Consider the following 17561-nt stretch of genomic DNA (forward strand, 5'->3'; position numbering starts at 1 on the left):
TTATTATTATTATTTTATTGTTGCTTTTTATTGTAGCTGTCATCTTGCACAACATTAATTTCTGACAAACCTGTGATTGGTAATGATTTTGACCGTAGCCTTGATGGCTTTTCCATAAGCATTTTTTTACTTAGTCGAACAGAATGTAGTGCATCCACACAGGAGAGTGATGCTGGCTTCTTATCTGTAGTGTCCTGTCCGAAATGATTATGATCAACCTGAGCCATGAGATTATGTCGAAACGATGATACTTTTTTCTTAGGCTTTTTAGCTGCTATGAGTGACCGAAGAGTCTGTTGTGAGGGTGTATCAGCTGTATGAGAGGATAAGATGGGTTTTGGGATATCCACTGTAGTCACAGCAACAGCAAATGGCTCCTTATTGGTCCTATTAAACCATCGTTTCTTGGAAATGGTGGAGACATCATTGCCTGTGGTCGTCAGGAAGGGATCACTAGGTGCAAGCGATACAGATGGTGTTGAATAAAGTTCAGGTAGCGATTCATAGTTGCTATCGGCTTGTTTCTGAGCATCAAAGATACCGCCTGCACCATCTGCTGCAAAAAAGACAATGTCATCCATATTGGGTAGCACTAGTGTTTCTCTGAATATTTCTTCAATCTTGGACTTGATCGCCTTGCTTACAACAGAGTAGCCAATACGCTTTTCCCAAACAACCGGTTCTATGATCCAATCAATCTTGGGATTCTGGTAGAACCCATACCATACACGATTTGTCGGCGGCTCCTTGATCTTGACCATCATTTTGCCTTGGATTGACTTGAGAGTGATGGCAAGCACTAGATCGATACGGATGGGAGGAAGTCGATCGGAGTAGGTCCACTTAAGGACCGTCTCGAGTTCGACACGAAAGCCCCCATCATAAAGCACGCTCATCTCGCTCGTATACTCTCCCTGAGGGCTCAAGTGAACCAATCTTGGCTGCGTAATATAAGGAGCGCCATGACCGCCATCCACGGAGCGTACTGTGATTTCTTCCAGAAATGATGGTCGACGTGCATTTAGCTTGGCAACCTTGGTGAGTATCTTTTGGTAAAAGAAGTTTTGCGTCCGTTCTGTCTTGTAGATACCCAAGAATAAACGACCTAATAGGGCATTTAGCCATTGGAGCTCAAACTGTTCTGGGTCGCTATGTACAGTAGAGATCAGATGGTTCATCGCTGATTGATCAAATTGTGTCGTCATTGTATTCTTTAATGTCGGTAATGGAAGGTCCAACTGGCTGGCGCGCATCAAGGCTATGTACCAATCTTCCTTGTCTACACACCGACTACAGTTGAAGTAATAGTCTGTCAGATCATGTGATTTACTCTTCAGGTGAATCCAATTTCGCTTTGAAAACAGTTCGTGATCCTTAAGCCCAGGCGGGTAGATATGTACGGTATATTGCCTAATATTGATCACCACTTTACAATCCTGCTGCAAGTCAGAGTCGTACAAAAACAGCGTACTAAACTTTAAAACGGCGAAAAAATGCTGCTGTTGTGGTTGTTGTTGTTGTTGTTGGCATTGATAGCTCTGGTGTGGCTGTTGTGATTGTTGATTCTGCTGCTGTTGTTGATGCTGGTATGGATGATGGGTAGCATAAGACTTGAAAAATCTGCCTTTCCTTGACTGAATTGGCATGTTTTGCGTGGCTTGGAGATAACCAACTTTATAGAAATGACTGTGCACCATCGTTTCGTCTTTATAGTCTTCTTCTAATTTATCAGAAGGAGTCAACGTACTGGGTAAAGACTTGGGTTGTAACATAAACAAAGAAAGAAGGATCAAGGGTATCAGAGTGAGACCGCCGAGGATATAAGCAGCCAAGAGGGAAATGTAGAATGACATGAGTGATGTTGCAAATGTAGAAAAAGGAGAAAGAGAAAAAGAGAAAGGGTTATTTACAGGAAAAGATATGTAACACTTTTTGACTTTTTTTATTTATGTCGTTTTATTTTGTCAGTTCTTTCTGTTTTGCTTGGGTGTTTTTATGCGAAAAGATGCATCAACAGAAATAAAAGAATAAAAGAGGCGCTTTATTTTTTATTATTACCGATGACATTCATCTTGGTTTCTATGACAGGCCACCTTGACAACAGGAACCTTGGCTCACCCGTATCACCTCACGATGGGTGTGGCAATTTCTTATTTTGAGTAAAGAACCGAAGTTGGCAGCATAAAGTTTGTTTTTATGAACAAAAAAAATATCAGCGCCGTTTGATACTCCCTCAACCTTTGTTTATTTTACCTGCATTTACCCTACACACATTTATTTTGCAGCGTATATCGGTTTGCATCATAACATGCACCGAAATTTGTCATACTTTTATCACTTTATTCGACAACAGCAGGTTTAAGCCAGGCCCATTCCTTGGCGTCAGCAGTGAAAAAGTTTTTAAGGTTACGCTATTGAGCTATTTATTACAAACAAAGCAGCATGTTACACTTACCAAGAGTGGTTTAATATTCTTACATTTTTTTTAAACAACTCTCCTCAATGTTGTGTTTGATCACTGCTCATATCTACAGTCGGGGTTACTAATGTTTTGTCTAAAAGCAAAAGAGCATAATAAATACTATTGATTACTTATGATTGACGTGGATTGAAGACTTAATAATTTTAACATGGCAAGCTACACATACTTATTTTCAGAAAATGAAAAAAATATCAATCTAGTATTTTGTTGCCTAGCATCTCTTTGTCACAGATGGCCACTAACTTCTCCGCCAGCTCAAGTGGCATAGCTTCCCAACCATAAAAATAGCCTTCTTCGAGCTTTCAGTATTTGTAATATTGGCTTTCTGCTTACGCAAATAGCGAGCCAGCTCGCTCCAGACGTTTTCGATTGGGTTCAGATCCGAATCTTGTGCTGGCTACCCTTTCAAAACGTCAAGTGAATGGCTAGCTTTCCACCACTTGGCATAAGAGCCTGTATGACAAGGCGCATTATCTTCCTGGAGATGTACTTTTAGTCTTCAGAACTGAATAATTCATTGAATCAGGAGAGAAGGTTTTGCGACAAACATTTTGCGTACAAATCTTGGTTCATATTGCTGTCAATAAAAACTAAAGGGTCATATCCCCAGCCCAAAAACAAGTTCAAATCATCACTCTTCCTCTATCGAACTTGACAATCCTCAAAAGGCAACAGCTCTCGTAACGTTCATCTTGTTTCCTTAAGGCTTTCGGCTTACCGTCATTGCCAAATACTCAGAAACTTGATTTGTCAGACTAGATCACCTGTCTCCATTGATCATCGGTCCAGTAAACATGACTTTTGGCCCAGTCAAGACGTTTTTTCTTCTGTTCCTCAGTCAACTTGAGTTTGCTTCCTGGGGAATGGTATTTAAAGTCTAACTACTTTATCCACTTCTTCACAGTGGAGCGACAAACATCTTTGTCTATTAGGCGGAATTCGTCTCTGGAGTGCCAATCGTTTGGGACGGATCACTTCTGATTACCCGTTCCAAATGTCATCGAGTGTATTCATCGGATGTAAAGGGCTAACCTGTGCTCTTTTCTGTCAAATTTGTGCCAGTGGAAGTCACTCTATTGGTAGCGGCTTGCACACTTGTGTGCTTCAAGTCAATCAGGGTCGAAATGTCATACTGGTTGAAGCCAAGCTGCTTTAAATAAAACATAGTACTCAGTTTCATTTTTTTTATTTCTTGCTCTGTTCCTTCAGAATCCTGCAATCTTTTGATGTTAATTTCGCGGGTTCTAGTCATTGTGTGAAGAACAAAAAATAGTTTGAAGTAAAGAGTGATGTGGAACAAAAAGTTTCCTAATTTTCCAAGTGGACGAGGCATTGGTAACACCGACTGTATACACATCTACGATAACTACGCTTACATGATTTAAAAGATATGTTGTACCAAATAAAATTCACTGCCATTGTTCTCGTACAGTTCTTTCTGGAATGTTTTTCTCAACGATAGTTTGTGCTGACAAAATGCCATCGCAGCGTCTAGTAGTAATTTTTCTTTTAAAATAAGATATTTTATGTAGTTACAAGAGAAAAATATATCAAAGAAACAGAAAAGTATGGTTTTATTCAAGGAGCATATTCAAAAAAAAAAAGCCGACTTTTAAACACGACAAAAACCTTTGGAGTTTAACCAGCCGCCTCTTCATCTTTAAGCTTAAATCCTTGCATCCTCTGGCAAATACTTCATCAGTGGAGTTGTGTACCATTTTCAATTCAAAGTGTCAACATCTATTAAGAAACTAAAACTACTAAATGCTTTATAAACATCAGCTTGTTACATAAAGAAGCAACACATTTGCTTTCTTACTGAGTAAACCCAATGCACTTGAAAGTATAATAAATGATCTGAAAGGTAACCATATTAAAGTACTCAAAGTGCGGGAGTAATAAAATGAAGCTTTTATATAAGTAAGCAGTAATTTGATTTCCAAAGAGAGAGTATGTTTTGTATAAGTAGAGGCTTTTTCTTTTGATAGCAAAGTTTAGAGAACAAATGGAGATTTCTTTTTTTCTTTCCATAAGTCCAGAAGGCCACATTATCGCTAGCTTTCAAACCCAAGATGACTAGAACCATAGACTGCATGCCAGAAGACTACACAGTGTAAACCCTCCATGAATAAAAAGCACTCAAGACTCAAATCTCAAAAATCAAAAACTAATCTCAGAATCATACCACGGTAAATTCAACGAAAAAGGTGCTTCAACGTACAAAGAATGCACTTCTAAGTACCTAGGACGAAGCATTTCGAAAGGGGTGATGACCGTGGAGACATCGAAATATTGAACCTTTGGAGCATCGCGACCATCAAGCTCAGCAGTAAGAGAGGGTTTACAGGCCATTCATCAGCTGTAGAGGCAGAGCCATAACAATAGGAGCATCTCGGAGTGATTCAGCGTAGAGAAGCAGCGACCTGTCGTATGTAGTTACTCCAGAGCAGTATTTACTAGCAGCAGACATTGATAGATATGAGTAAAATTCTTCAGGGACTTTTTGACGTTGATAAGCATGGGACAGGCATTCGTTAGCATTTTCAGGCGCTGTTGATCATTTGTAGGTACTGATAAGCATGAGTAGGCGTTCACTGGTCTTTCCAGAGATTTGATAAACATTTGATAAGCATGAGTAAGTATTTGAGTATCTTTTGATTATTTGATTGCTTGAGTGTATTGATAAGCAGTAGCAAGCATTTTTTGAGTATTAGCCAGAAGCAGAGATTTCTTTAAGGCTTCACCCCGTGAGAGGTCATTATGATAGAGTAAGATGTATCAGGAACCATGAAATAGAGCCAGTAAAAATGAATATTCTAAACGGTGGTATTAGTTATATGTCATTTGAGACCATTCAAACGCTGTTATACTTTTTCAACATAGGGAATAATAAAAGCATAGGAGAATTTTTAAAAGAGATAAAGAATGAAGAAAAAAAAAAAGGAAAAAGGACAAGAATGATGGTCTCTTTTATAGTTTTTTATTTACGTGAATCATGTTATTTAAGCTGATAATAAATGACTCATTCCTCTTTTCTCCAATAATGTATGAATAAATAAACAACACATCCGAGCACCCGAACGCCTTCCCCCTTTCGTTTGCATATTTTTTTCACGTTCCTTTTCTCTTATAAGGCCGTTTGTTTACATAAAGCTGGCCTCACACACATGATTTTTTTTTTATTATGATTGCTTCACTTTTCTTATTTTTGATGCGTGTTTTTCTATTTTTCTGGTAGTTTTCTTTAAGAGTGAGTAAAAAAAAAAAGTAAGGTGAGAATTAAATGTTCAAGAGAAAAAGTTGAGAGGAGATGGCATCCTTTAAAAATGCAGCTGATAGTAAACAAAAAAATAAAGCTTTTCTCAAAGAGTACTAGACTACTGATTCTGTGGAACACACACAATTGATTCCATTACAGTTGTAATTTGTCAATCAAAGAAAGAAAGTCAATCATGATTGATCTATTTGGTTAGCCACTCTGGCTTGTCTCATAAACGTAATCAGGAATTATTATTTTTCGCTAAAAAGAACCAAAATCAAACTGCCCTAGCCTTCACGTATCAAAACCTGCTTATAAAACATGAAACATAAGTGATTGAGTTACTAGCTTAGGAAAACATAAGAGTATATAATATTTTTATTTTTATTTTTAATGCACATGAAAAATAGGTAAAATGCTTATCTTCTATTCTCTGTTGTTATATTTCTATCCTTTTATCTTCTGCTTATGAAATGCAGACCAACATTAGCGACGATTATGCTTGTGATAGATTTGATGACTATACGCTCATTTTTATAGTAAAGCAATGGACCTTCCAAGTCTGCATAAACTATTTCAAATGGCGCTCGAAACAGGATGTGTTGCTAAGGTACACGACATACTTCACTTAATGACTTTATTGTCATGGATACTCGCGTATCATGAATGAAGGGTATTATTAAATATGTGATTTATTGGGTAATGAGAAAAGGGTTTTTATAACCATGAAAAAGAATATGAATACATAAATGCATGAAATGGATAAAAATAAGCCTTGTAAAGAGATAAAATAGTAGAAGAATAGCTCAATAAGCCTTAGAGAGGATCAATATGGTGGTAAAGCAATTACGAATATTTTTTTATAATTGATTAGTTATATTATTTATCCATTTTAGTATGCAGAGTTAAAAAGTTGGGATACAAATGGAATGAATAAGAGGAACCATATAGACTAATCACTCTAAATATTTACTAAGATATATATTTTACAAAATCCAAAATTACTATTTATGGCGCAGGAGATCTTGTTAAGCATCAAGTTCCATTTTTTCTCAATCTTTTTACCTCTTCATTTCGGGAAACGTAGTAATATGCACCACGATTATAAATTCTTGTGGGCTGCCGCTAGTAATATAGAGTTACAGTTATTTATTTTGTCGAGCTTGTAATTAGCTTATAAATCAAAGCCTGTACTGGGTAAAAAAGCACTATAGCCATGAAATGCACCGGAACTGAAATCAGTTTGCAATGCATGTAAGCACTGAATAAGGAATAAGTTACGCTGATCAGATTTAATATCCTTGGATACAATTTATCAAGTGAAACTTCTTTAAGTATAAGATACTTAGAAATCATCCACCTTGTCCCTGTTGATTAACTATGCACGTCAAAAATTATAATTCACATTGACAAAATTCATACTGTAGAATATAAATTCGATCCTTTTTTCCCTTTATTAAATGTCGCAAGTAGTTAAATAGAACAATAACATTCACCTTTAGCTCAGTTATATTTTGTAGTATTTATTTTTCTTTTTAATGAATACAAGTATTCAAAATAACTTTGGTGGATATATGCACGTACTCCTTATTGGAAAGAGTCAATATGGAGTAATTGACTAGAAATCTAATATAAATACCTATGAAAAGGCAACGCTATTGCAAACAACAACGATTAAAAGACTTTTCAAAGTGGCATACCATTGCACATTTACGCTTACCAAGAACACTTTGTTTAGGAATAAGGAGACCTAAATGGCTATTCAGAATAATTCTCTATCTAGCAGTAGATCCAAGATCACCAGCTTCATAAGAAAAATTCCAAGGTACCATTGCTTGTTAAAAACAGCTTTATCGTATGGTAACACTCTTTGGAAGAGAGAATGATCTAAGGCATTACTTTATAGAACAGGCAAATTACAACTTTCTGCACCAGGTACTATTTGCTACCATGGAACGTACCTCAAGAGAAACCATAGTACGTCGTGTTCACCGATTTTCAAGCCCTGAGCACGTAGTGCTTTTAAAGCAAAGACTGGATAGTCCCCAAAATGTGATGGTTTATCTATATCGTCTCCTCATGATGCCAACTTAAATCTTAGCTGGATAAAAGGCTATAGATTTTCTGTAAGTTTTTGAAAATCGATATGGAAAACCATCGAAGAATTTATACACATATTGTATCTTGTTCTTGCAAGTTAATCACAAGTACAACGTATGACTTATATATTTGAGCCTATACCACTTTGTTTTCGAGAATACATCGTTATGAACCCACTTGAGGTGATAGTGAGTAGCAAAAGGTATGTAATCTCTAAGTACATATAGCTAATATATGGTATGTCAGATGGGTGAACTTAGCTGCGAGCACCAAATTCCTGTTTAATCCTATTATGCATTACAAGTCTTTGTCCTATTATGCTATTTGGAGTACAAATAAACACATGACGACTCACTGTGTTAGGTATTAGTTTTCTTACATAAAATATTAGCAACCTTTTACAAATTTTTATCATAACCTGCCTCAAACTGTTGTTGAAAACTTACCATCAGATTCAAAACGCTTACTGACCCTCTTCTGGGTTGCTGTTGCACTAGTTGAAATAAACCATCATCGAACTTTCATAATGGCTATCAAGTTATAAATTGTCGTACTGCCAGCAATAGATTTTGCCGGCTACTTTATTAAGTCTTTTGTTCATCATTTTATTCAGACCAAGGCAAAAGAGAGAGAGATAGCTTGTTATTATAAGCGATGTATTTTTATATATCGATTATTAAAGTATCGACAGTACTTCTGATCAAAAGTTACTGAACATCAAGCCATCTCTGAGTAAGATAATCGAAATGACTAAATAAATTTCTTCCCTAATAATGTCTATGCAAACACTAGAAAGTAGAACTCGCATAAAAAATTTGTTGCATAAATCAGATTTGATATCCATAACCTAGTTAATTGACTACATGTATCAAGATATAGCCACATCGACAATCTATGTAAACTCTTGTACGCATTTTATGTACTAAGCTTTAAGTTTCTGCTGTAAGACTGTTTTTTGTAAAGGTCCAGAAGGTTCTATTGACGATGGTTGTCAGCGGCATCTGAGCTACTTACTTGATTAATTCGTCAACCATAACTATAGAATTTTCTGTTTTTATGACAGGCAAGCAAAAGTTTTTCTTTTGTTCTTTTTTAGATTTATTTTGCAGGCTGAGCATAAAATACTGGATTTAAAAGGCAATCTGTGTCATGATCTGTGCTTAAAAACCAAGTGTACTGACGTTGGTGAATGTTGTGAAAGAGCGCTTCCCAAACAAGGCAAAAGCATACCAAAGAATATTTTTCTTACTAATCTGCCCAAATAATAACATTGGCGGATAAGTCTGGTCAGTCTTTGCCTTGTTCTTGTTAGAATGTTATTCTTTTGACAAATCATATCACACTCTATCTATTCTATTCGCCATTTCTATGATTTGCTGCTTATGATTTAAATATGTAGAGATTCGTCACTTTACTTTATTTCAGAAAATGGCCATTTTATGGTTTTATTACTGCGCTGGACTGAACATTTGTAAAACTGACTGGAAAAGTAGTCAACGTAGACCTACCGGGAATATCTCATCTTGTTGCATCCTTTATAATAGTGTATGCATACCTAAAAGAAAGCTCATTAACAAGTTATAATACAAAATACGATATCTTGCAGCAATATTACTTTCCAGAAACAGTGTAAACGAGACTCAAGATGGAAGCACTATGGTTGCAATTACCATTTTTAGAATACGTTGCTAAAAGGTTGTCTGAAAATAAAAAACTCAACCAATTTATGCTCATCTCGTACAGCGTTTCATGTGCAAGTGCACGTTCTCTTTAGTTCCGATAGTTGTACGAAGGGTAATCTTGATCTGTTCTGCACAAAAACAAAAATAAATAAAAAATAAAAAATAAAACGGAGAAAGATAAAGGGACAGAGAAACACAAATGAGGGTACCGTATCCATGGATACAAATTGAATCTCCATGGGGGTTGAAAATAAGGGGCGTATTTGTTTATCCTCTTATTTCTTTCTATTTTATTCTTTGGATTCCACCGTTCTGTCTCTCCTATAAAAAAGCCGTTCCAACTTGAGAAACAATGAGTAAGCCCAAAACGTATAAAAGTGACACAAGTGGATCAAGGGACAGAAAAAAGAAAGAGAGAAAGACAGAGCCAATGTTGTGAACAGGGGAATCAAGCTGAGAAATAATCCCTAAAAATCCTTCTCAAATTAATTCCCCCAATTTTTATCTTTTTTCCCTTTTTGCCACACTCTTTGTGAATAATAAAAAAGGATGCCAATAAGAGTGGTTAAAAGATGCTCAAAGAGGCTATCGAAACGATATTACCACTATGGTCAACTTATCGCTTCTAGAACCAACCTCCTACTCGTCTTTTCTCTTTCTTTTATTTCTTACTTTTCTTTGCCCGTCATTAGAAAACAGCTCTTATCGCATACAGCACAGCATACGACTTCTCTTGACGGTCAGTTTTGGCAAAATTCACCCCATGTTCAATATGATAACTCAACATCAAATCCAAACTATATCATTCAACAAATTCGTCTTTCACATGTTGATCGTCCAATCAGTTTTGAACTTGTCCAAAAAGCTCATTCAATATACACAAAAATAACAACTAACGAAGCCTTATTTCACATTTGCCATCAACATGATGATCAATGTCTTATACATGCGCCTCCTGCATTTCAAGATGAACAGGATTGGAGACAACAAAGTAGCTATACCCATGTACAACATTACGAATCACATCCTCTTTCTATTTATGCCAATGTTACGTTTAACAGCAAAGGAGAATATATGAAAGCGGACGCTATCCTACTTTCATTCGTACTCAAACAACAACCAGAGACGTTGAACATATGGGAAGAAATTATAGACCAAGTCAAGCAAGAATTAGATATGGTTGATATAAAGCATGAAGCCTGGAGAAAAGCCGATTGGTACTGGACCACTCTAGATATCCCTTCACATACATTACAGTACAAGGCAAGCCTATTATTTCTATTATTGTCCAATATATAGATAACAAGTTTTAATAGTTCAAACTGTTACCCTATGACATACCACCTAAAGTGCAATTGTCTGTTATTGCGTATATCGTCATCTTTTATCTTGTTTCCATAGCATTCGGTAAATCACATCTTGTCAAATCGGGATATACCTTTGGATTAGCTGCCGTCTTTTTATCGTTGGCTTGTTTCACCACGACATGGGGCATATTTGATAAACTGGGCATCACATTCAACAACGTGCCTTGGTATTTACCTCTGTTGACAGTAAATATTGCCTGTCTGGAAAATATCTTTTTATTCACAAATGCTGTGCTTGATGCTGGTTGTGACATGGTTGTCAAGGAAAAAATTAGTAGAGGTATTTATATATATATAATTTATATAGCATTCCCTGAAACAAACATCAATCATCACAATTATCAGGTATTCAGAGTGTTGGACTACCCATGACAGCCACTCTGTTGGCCGAACTCATGATCCTCAGTGTGGGTACAGCTATGGATAAGGCGCTTATCAAAGAATTCTGTTTATTTGCCAAAGTAGCCTTGATTGTTGATTATATCCTTCAAATGACATTTGTAATCGCCATTTTGTCGATTGATATCAAAAGAGTCGAGGTATTAAAGAGTTACTCCTTATACGTCATTTTTATTGACTCCTTTTTATTTTTACAAGTTGACTGATTTGGATGACAGACAAATGTCCAAGAGGCTTCATGAACTTGCCAACTATGATGGAGACACTGATCAACTACCTCCTGACTTTTGTCCTGTTCAAGGAACAGACGACAAGGATGAATCTAAATCCTGTGCTGAATGCAAAGATTTTAAGACTCACCGTGTGTTGAATTCGTTGATGGTAAATCCATATATTATCTTTCCAACCCTTCTTTTCTCACGTTTATATCCTCTAGCTTTGTTTTATCGTTCTCAGCCTTTCCTTATTCACCAAAAAAGAAAAGCACTTTCATACGACCAAAAGATTATCTTCATCACTTAACATCAACATGACCATGCCAAACTACATCCCTGACTATCAATCAGATGTTTATCACCTCTCTCATCAATTTTGGTCCATCATTAACCCTGAAAAGGAGTACACTTGGCTTCAGATTGAGCCACCTTCTCTGTTTATCAATGACCATGTGTCTGACGTTGAAAGCTACATTGAAAAGATTCAAACCTACTATCACGCCAAATCGCTCAACATCCAGTACAGTCCTAAATTACCTCCTTCTCTCTTCCGACTCTTCCTTCACTCTATCCTTCAGCATCTGGTCGTGTTCTTACTAGGCATTAATGTTCCCATGCTAATTCTCTGGCTGTGTTTGATTGGTATCATCACATGGATGACGCCCAAATGGCGCGACCAGTGGCTTCTACCGCTGCTTGTCCGTGCTTTCAACAAATCAGTTCTTGCTATTCTTACCTTTATTTGGTCCATTCATGATCTTTACAAAGTTCACATCAAGGGCATAAACACCAAACACGAATATGATGCTAACGGTCTCCACCGAGGAGCCATCACGGCGCAGGTCATCTTTAACCAGGAGAGAGCACATATCAAGGACGTACACGTGCGAACCCTGACCCACCAACATGTCGCAGATATTCAGCAACTGAACGCCAATGCCAAAGGTAGTCTCGTATCTTGTGGTCATGACGGCCGACTTGTTCTCTGGGACACTGAAAAGGCCAAATGGATGGCTCGACTCGACAAATTGTATTCTCGCTCTGGCATCTTACAAGCAACACTAAATCCAGACTACCGCAAACCAATAAAGAGGAAACATCAGCCGGTGATATTACCCAAGAACCAAAACTTGAAACCGATCTGCACCAAGGTAGACCGCGGCAATAAATGGGTCGCTGCTGGATATGATGATCATACGATCCGTGTTTGGAATCTACACACAGGTGTTGTCGTACGTGAGATGGATATAGTACATCATGCCCAAGTTGTCCTTGACGAGCCAACGCTACGTAACCGATTTAGTTCGACACGCCGTGAGCCAAATGGGCATAACAATAAGCATCGCAATGGGGATCGCATTCTTGATATTCAATTTATTGGTGCCATTACAGAGTACTGTCATCCGCTAATTGCCGAAGCTGCTGCTCGTGCACGACCAGAGGCGAACATGTGTCAAAACTATTTGTTATCGGTACATAAGAGCGGCTTAATCCGAGAGTGGAACATTGTATCGGGAGAGTGCATCCAAACTGTCAAGACAGGTCACACAAAAGACATCACACTGCTTCATGTTGTCGACGCCAAGGCCCATCATCGTAAGCTGGGTGTTACCTGGGTCTTTACGGGCTCAAAAGACGGAACGATCAAATGCTGGGAACGCCAACTACAGGAGACAAGCCAATGGACACTGCTGTATACCGTTGAACATTCCAGTCCAATCACCGCAATGGCTACTGAGAACCCTTTAGGCGGCATGGGCATCCTTGTCTCTGGATCATTGGATGGTACCCTAAAGGTGTGGAATTTCGAAACAGGTGAACCCGTATGCACCCTGTCTGACGGAAAAGCAGAGCCAGCGAAAAATAAGGACGTAATCGGGGGCCCCATTCGCCATTTTTCCAACTTCAACGATCTCTTGACGGATTCGATATCAGACACTGAAAGCACTACGAGTCATCAAAGTTCTGCAACAGATCGACATCATCACCGAGGTTCTATTCAACAAATTGCCATCACACGATCCTGTGAAGTAGGTCCATGCCGTGACTGTGACAGCTGTTTTGGCAGTGGGTTCTTCATTGCGTCCAGTGCGCTGGATAATAAAGTCCATGCATGGCGACTGGCACGTCTCGAAGGCTCTGAAGGTTCTTGCACGCTGTCTACTCGGGACTATTTTCGTAAGCAGTACAAGCACCGCAAGATAGAGGATAGCGGCGATTTCACGACGAGACGACGACGATCGCCTTCTCAGACTAAGAAGACGATCAATAGACATACCCATGCAATAAAGACGACACCAACAAATAATATAGACTTGTTAGATATTGAACAATTAGGAGGTGATGCTCATGTATCTCTGTTTCCTACGTTTTTGGGCAAGATTGATCAGCCTGCAGGTCGTGGTCTCGTATTCTGTAACAAGGTTCTGGCGGGTGTTCGAAGACGACGAGGACAGAAGCTTGAGTGGGAAGCCTGGTTTGCTGCGCTTGAATATTATGACCCAGAAGAGGGTGAAGAGATCATGAAGATTCCTGTTGAAACGTTTAGTTTAGATCAGGAAGACCGTTTGCCTGTAAAAGAGGGTATATCTACCTCATTCTTTGGTTTGTTCAGATCGTCCAACAATACTGCTACTGCTGCTGGTTCAGTAGTTGATCCACCTTTGAAATACAAGCGTATTTGTAGCTCAGACGAAGACGACGCTGCAGATCGTGATGAAGATGAGGCTGGTGAAAATCTACCATTCTCTACGATTCGCCATGTGATACCTATGGACGGAAGAGGATTTGCTTGTGACTATGGTAACTTTATCAAGCTAGTGTATGTTGATAACAAACCCAGTCTATCAGAAAAAGAAGTGATAAAGCCAAGCAGCATTTTAGAGGAAAGTGGACAGGATGAAGAAATAACCAAAGATGGTGAATGCTCATCAGCGACACGAGGCAAAGATGGATGTTGTGGAGGGGTGAACAAGAAGAAGAATGGCGGGCTATGTTGTCGAGAGAAGCGAAGGATATCACCACCTGTGAGAAATAATGTGTGCGGAATCAAGAATGCAGCAGAGTGCTCACAAAGGCATAACTGTTCTCGTTCTTTTGACTGTGCGCAACAACAACATCGACAACTTCTACAATAACCATTATATAAATTCTAATTTATTAGACTTAACAGCATACCCAAACTCATTTTTAACATTGCTATAACTATCATCTTTATTGTAAACAATACCTTCTTTTAAATAAAAAGGAAAAAGAAAAAGAGAAAAGATCATCTCTATGAGAAATATTGCTATTAAAAAAATCATCCCACTTTTTAAATGTCCCTCTTCTGCGCAAAAGGCAAGCGCTTCTATTAAAAAACAAGGGAGAAAGGGGGAAGGGGGCAGCACTTTGATTTGAAAAGCATAAAGAAGAGGATTCTTAAATATTATATAAATTCAGCCCAGTTAAATGTACATGATTGGGTGTGTGTGTGTGCATGTGTGCAATATGCGTTACTTTTTTGTCCGTGAACATGTCTCTTAGCATCGTGTTGCAAAGATAAAAAGAAGAAGAGTGGACATTATATTCCGCAGATGCGCGCATGCACGGGTGTGTGTGTATGTGTTTATGCAAGTAACGATGTTTAATGGCTGCACACCCAAAACGTCACATAATTATATGCATGATATTAAGAAGAGATTGACCTTGTGCCTACAAGTTTATGTTATTTCCAAGCCATTCAGATCAATATTGATATTCATTCAGATAACATAAGCCTAAAGAGGTTACACTAACTTTTAAGTAAAAGACATCGAGCGTGTTTATAAATCTCTTGAAAAAGTAGAGGACAAGATGAGAGCGTAAAAGTGTAAATAACAGAGACAGTGACTCTAGGAAAATAAAAGCGCAGATGCAGTGCTTCCAAAAAGCAATGTCGCTGGCCAATCAAAATCAAATTCGCGTTTTCAGAAATCGAAGTCTTCCTCATGTCGGAACGAGTCAGTATACTACAGGCACAGTTCCTCTTTTGTTTCTTATATTTTCCAGAAGATGCACTGATTGCTTGTCTGTTACCCTATATCCGCAATACCAGAGAAAGCCAGTGGTACGCTCTCTCTCGTACATCGCTTTGGAAAACGGTGCTGTCTACTACTGAAGAACCCGATACTCGCTCACTCAATGAAGTATTGATCAGAACAGTAGAAAATTATAAGAGAAGTATAAGTCAATGAGTCTCTATATAACCTCTTTATTAAGATCAAGACGAGAGAGAGAGCCCAATATTACAAACAGCGTCATTTTATATGAAGATAGAATTATTAAGGAACCGATTTAATTATGTCCAATAATAGTTGGGCATATCGCGTTATATGTTAATAACATGTATTGTTGTCAGTATCTTTGCATTATTCATTCTTAGAGTATAGATTTATAGTAATCTCATACGACAAGATTAAGTATTTATAGGGTAAATACGACACTCAAGGCTGCTAAACGGCGCTTTTTGCAACAGAATCTGGAGATCCGCCAACGATGCCGAAACTCCAAATTGTTTTCTAGCTGCCGTCGATCAACCTCTCTGGATCCTATACTCTGGCTGCCTATGTCTAAGTCAGAGCGCAGTCGTTGTATACGCTAGAGATTAGGCTGGCCTCTCGGTGGCAAACCTCGACCATGTCCCAAGCACCCAACGCAACTGCTATCCAAGAATCACGCTATTAGTTGCCTTGATATGCATCGACGTCTGTTCACGCCTGAAACTATACGTGATCCACTGTCTTTCCTTCTGAATATGCTTCCTTTACGCCCTTCGGTTCCCCCAAACCTAGCCCTAACCTGATCTCAACGGTGGTCGATTATATGCTCCCTACTACATGAATTAGATCAGCTACACTATAACAAATTGATCTCTACTAAGCATCCTCATGGTCAAAAGTTTCTTGTATGGTTAAAGCAATTCATTTAACTTTTCATTGATAAACCTATTCATTAATTTCCGTTTACATTTTTTACCCTTGTACTCATTAGGATTTTTTTCGCTAACATTCACTTCCAAAAGGATTGAACGGGTCCGGACAGATGTTTATTTTATTTCGTTATTTTATTTTTGCGCCCATTTGGACTATCAATAAAATATCATGTTTAAACGAAATCGAAATCGTATTTTTTGAAAACCATGTTGCTCTGCTTGAAATGATATCGTGAGTCCAGTATAATCAAAGGTGACTAATATGATATCTGCATTTGATGATTTGACAAGCATGACAAAGTCTAGTAATTTTTTATGAGATATGAATGTAACACCCTGCCTTTTAATGCTTTACCTTGAAAATGACCATCTCTGTACTTAATTTTGCCCAGCACAATGGCAATGTTGTTGCTGAAATCACATTCAAGCAAGGGTGAGATGGTAGAGAAAATGGGGGGGGCACATACATCTTTTCACAAAGACATATCACTTTCAGGATTTCCGTCATGCGTTGGATCAGTTTTGCTCGTTGTTCTTGTGAGACATTGTATTTGGATCTGCGACAGTATTCAACTGTAAGCCAGTTACCACTTGCCTCGCGCACCTTTTTCTTGTAGGAAAGTGTATTGAAGACTTTACTCAAAGCATCACCTAAGAAAAATAGGGGATTATAGTTGTAAAGATAAATTTTACACCGAGGTCACTTACGTCGATGTTCCTCTTTGAGTATCCATAGACTTCTCATCCGGACAGTCGTGGCGCCAACCCTACATATCTTTGAACGGCCAGAGCGGCCGTCTTTTGCCAGAAAACCATTGAGTAAATCAACAAGTTCTTCCATTGACCAATGTCCGTAACTATGCTGCTCCTCATTGGCAACCGGCTTTTGCTTCGATGCAATACAAGCAAAGAAATCAAGAACATTTTACTTGGTGGACCCGATGCCTAACATATGAAATAAATATCTCATGCTTAGCCCTGTCGCACCCTAACTAAAATAATAAAATAAAAAACTTACTAGAATCAATCTAGAATCAATTGAATCATCAGACTTGGATGATTCTAAGACAACAAAAAGAAAGAAAAAAAAGTTGAGAAAGGAAGGA

General features: G+C 38.1%; 6 protein-coding genes across 6 annotated transcripts; 3 read left to right on the forward strand and 3 right to left on the reverse strand.

Annotated features, from left to right (window-relative positions):
- Positions 1-14: 14 nt before the first annotated feature.
- Positions 15-1853, reverse strand: RHIMIDRAFT_234088 (uncharacterized protein; the record flags this gene model as incomplete). Its single annotated transcript, XM_023608094.1, has 1 exon — positions 15-1853. The coding sequence occupies one exon, from the start codon at positions 1851-1853 to the stop codon at positions 15-17; it is 1839 nt and encodes a 612-aa protein (XP_023470196.1).
- Positions 1854-2720: 867 nt separating this feature from the next.
- RHIMIDRAFT_198193 (uncharacterized protein) lies at positions 2721-2879 on the reverse strand (the record flags this gene model as incomplete). Its single annotated transcript, XM_023606263.1, has 1 exon — positions 2721-2879. A coding segment is annotated over one exon (159 nt), but the record flags the coding sequence as incomplete, so codon positions are not given.
- A 488-nt stretch (positions 2880-3367) lies between these two features.
- RHIMIDRAFT_266201 (uncharacterized protein) lies at positions 3368-3904 on the reverse strand. The gene has a single exon (XM_023611887.1). It carries the CDS (start codon positions 3732-3734, stop codon positions 3510-3512), a length of 225 nt encoding a protein of 74 aa, XP_023470198.1. The 5' UTR covers positions 3735-3904; the 3' UTR covers positions 3368-3509.
- A 6019-nt stretch (positions 3905-9923) lies between these two features.
- RHIMIDRAFT_266202 (uncharacterized protein) lies at positions 9924-10837 on the forward strand. The gene has a single exon (XM_023611888.1). The coding sequence runs from the start codon at positions 10073-10075 to the stop codon at positions 10820-10822; it is 750 nt and encodes a 249-aa protein (XP_023470199.1). The 5' UTR covers positions 9924-10072; the 3' UTR covers positions 10823-10837.
- An 887-nt stretch (positions 10838-11724) lies between these two features.
- RHIMIDRAFT_266207 (WD40 repeat-like protein) lies at positions 11725-14945 on the forward strand. Its single transcript, XM_023611889.1, has one exon. It carries the CDS (start codon positions 11819-11821, stop codon positions 14639-14641), a length of 2823 nt encoding a protein of 940 aa, XP_023470200.1. The 5' UTR covers positions 11725-11818; the 3' UTR covers positions 14642-14945.
- Positions 14946-15472: 527 nt separating this feature from the next.
- Positions 15473-15718, forward strand: RHIMIDRAFT_234091 (uncharacterized protein; the record flags this gene model as incomplete). Its single annotated transcript, XM_023608095.1, has 2 exons — positions 15473-15488; positions 15534-15718. 2 exons carry the CDS (start codon positions 15473-15475, stop codon positions 15716-15718), a joined length of 201 nt encoding a protein of 66 aa, XP_023470201.1.
- Positions 15719-17561: the final 1843 nt, after the last annotated feature.

This window comes from Rhizopus microsporus, assembly GCF_002708625.1.
Source record: "Rhizopus microsporus ATCC 52813 unplaced genomic scaffold scaffold_2, whole genome shotgun sequence".
Lineage (NCBI taxonomy): Eukaryota > Fungi > Mucoromycota > Mucoromycetes > Mucorales > Rhizopodaceae > Rhizopus > Rhizopus microsporus.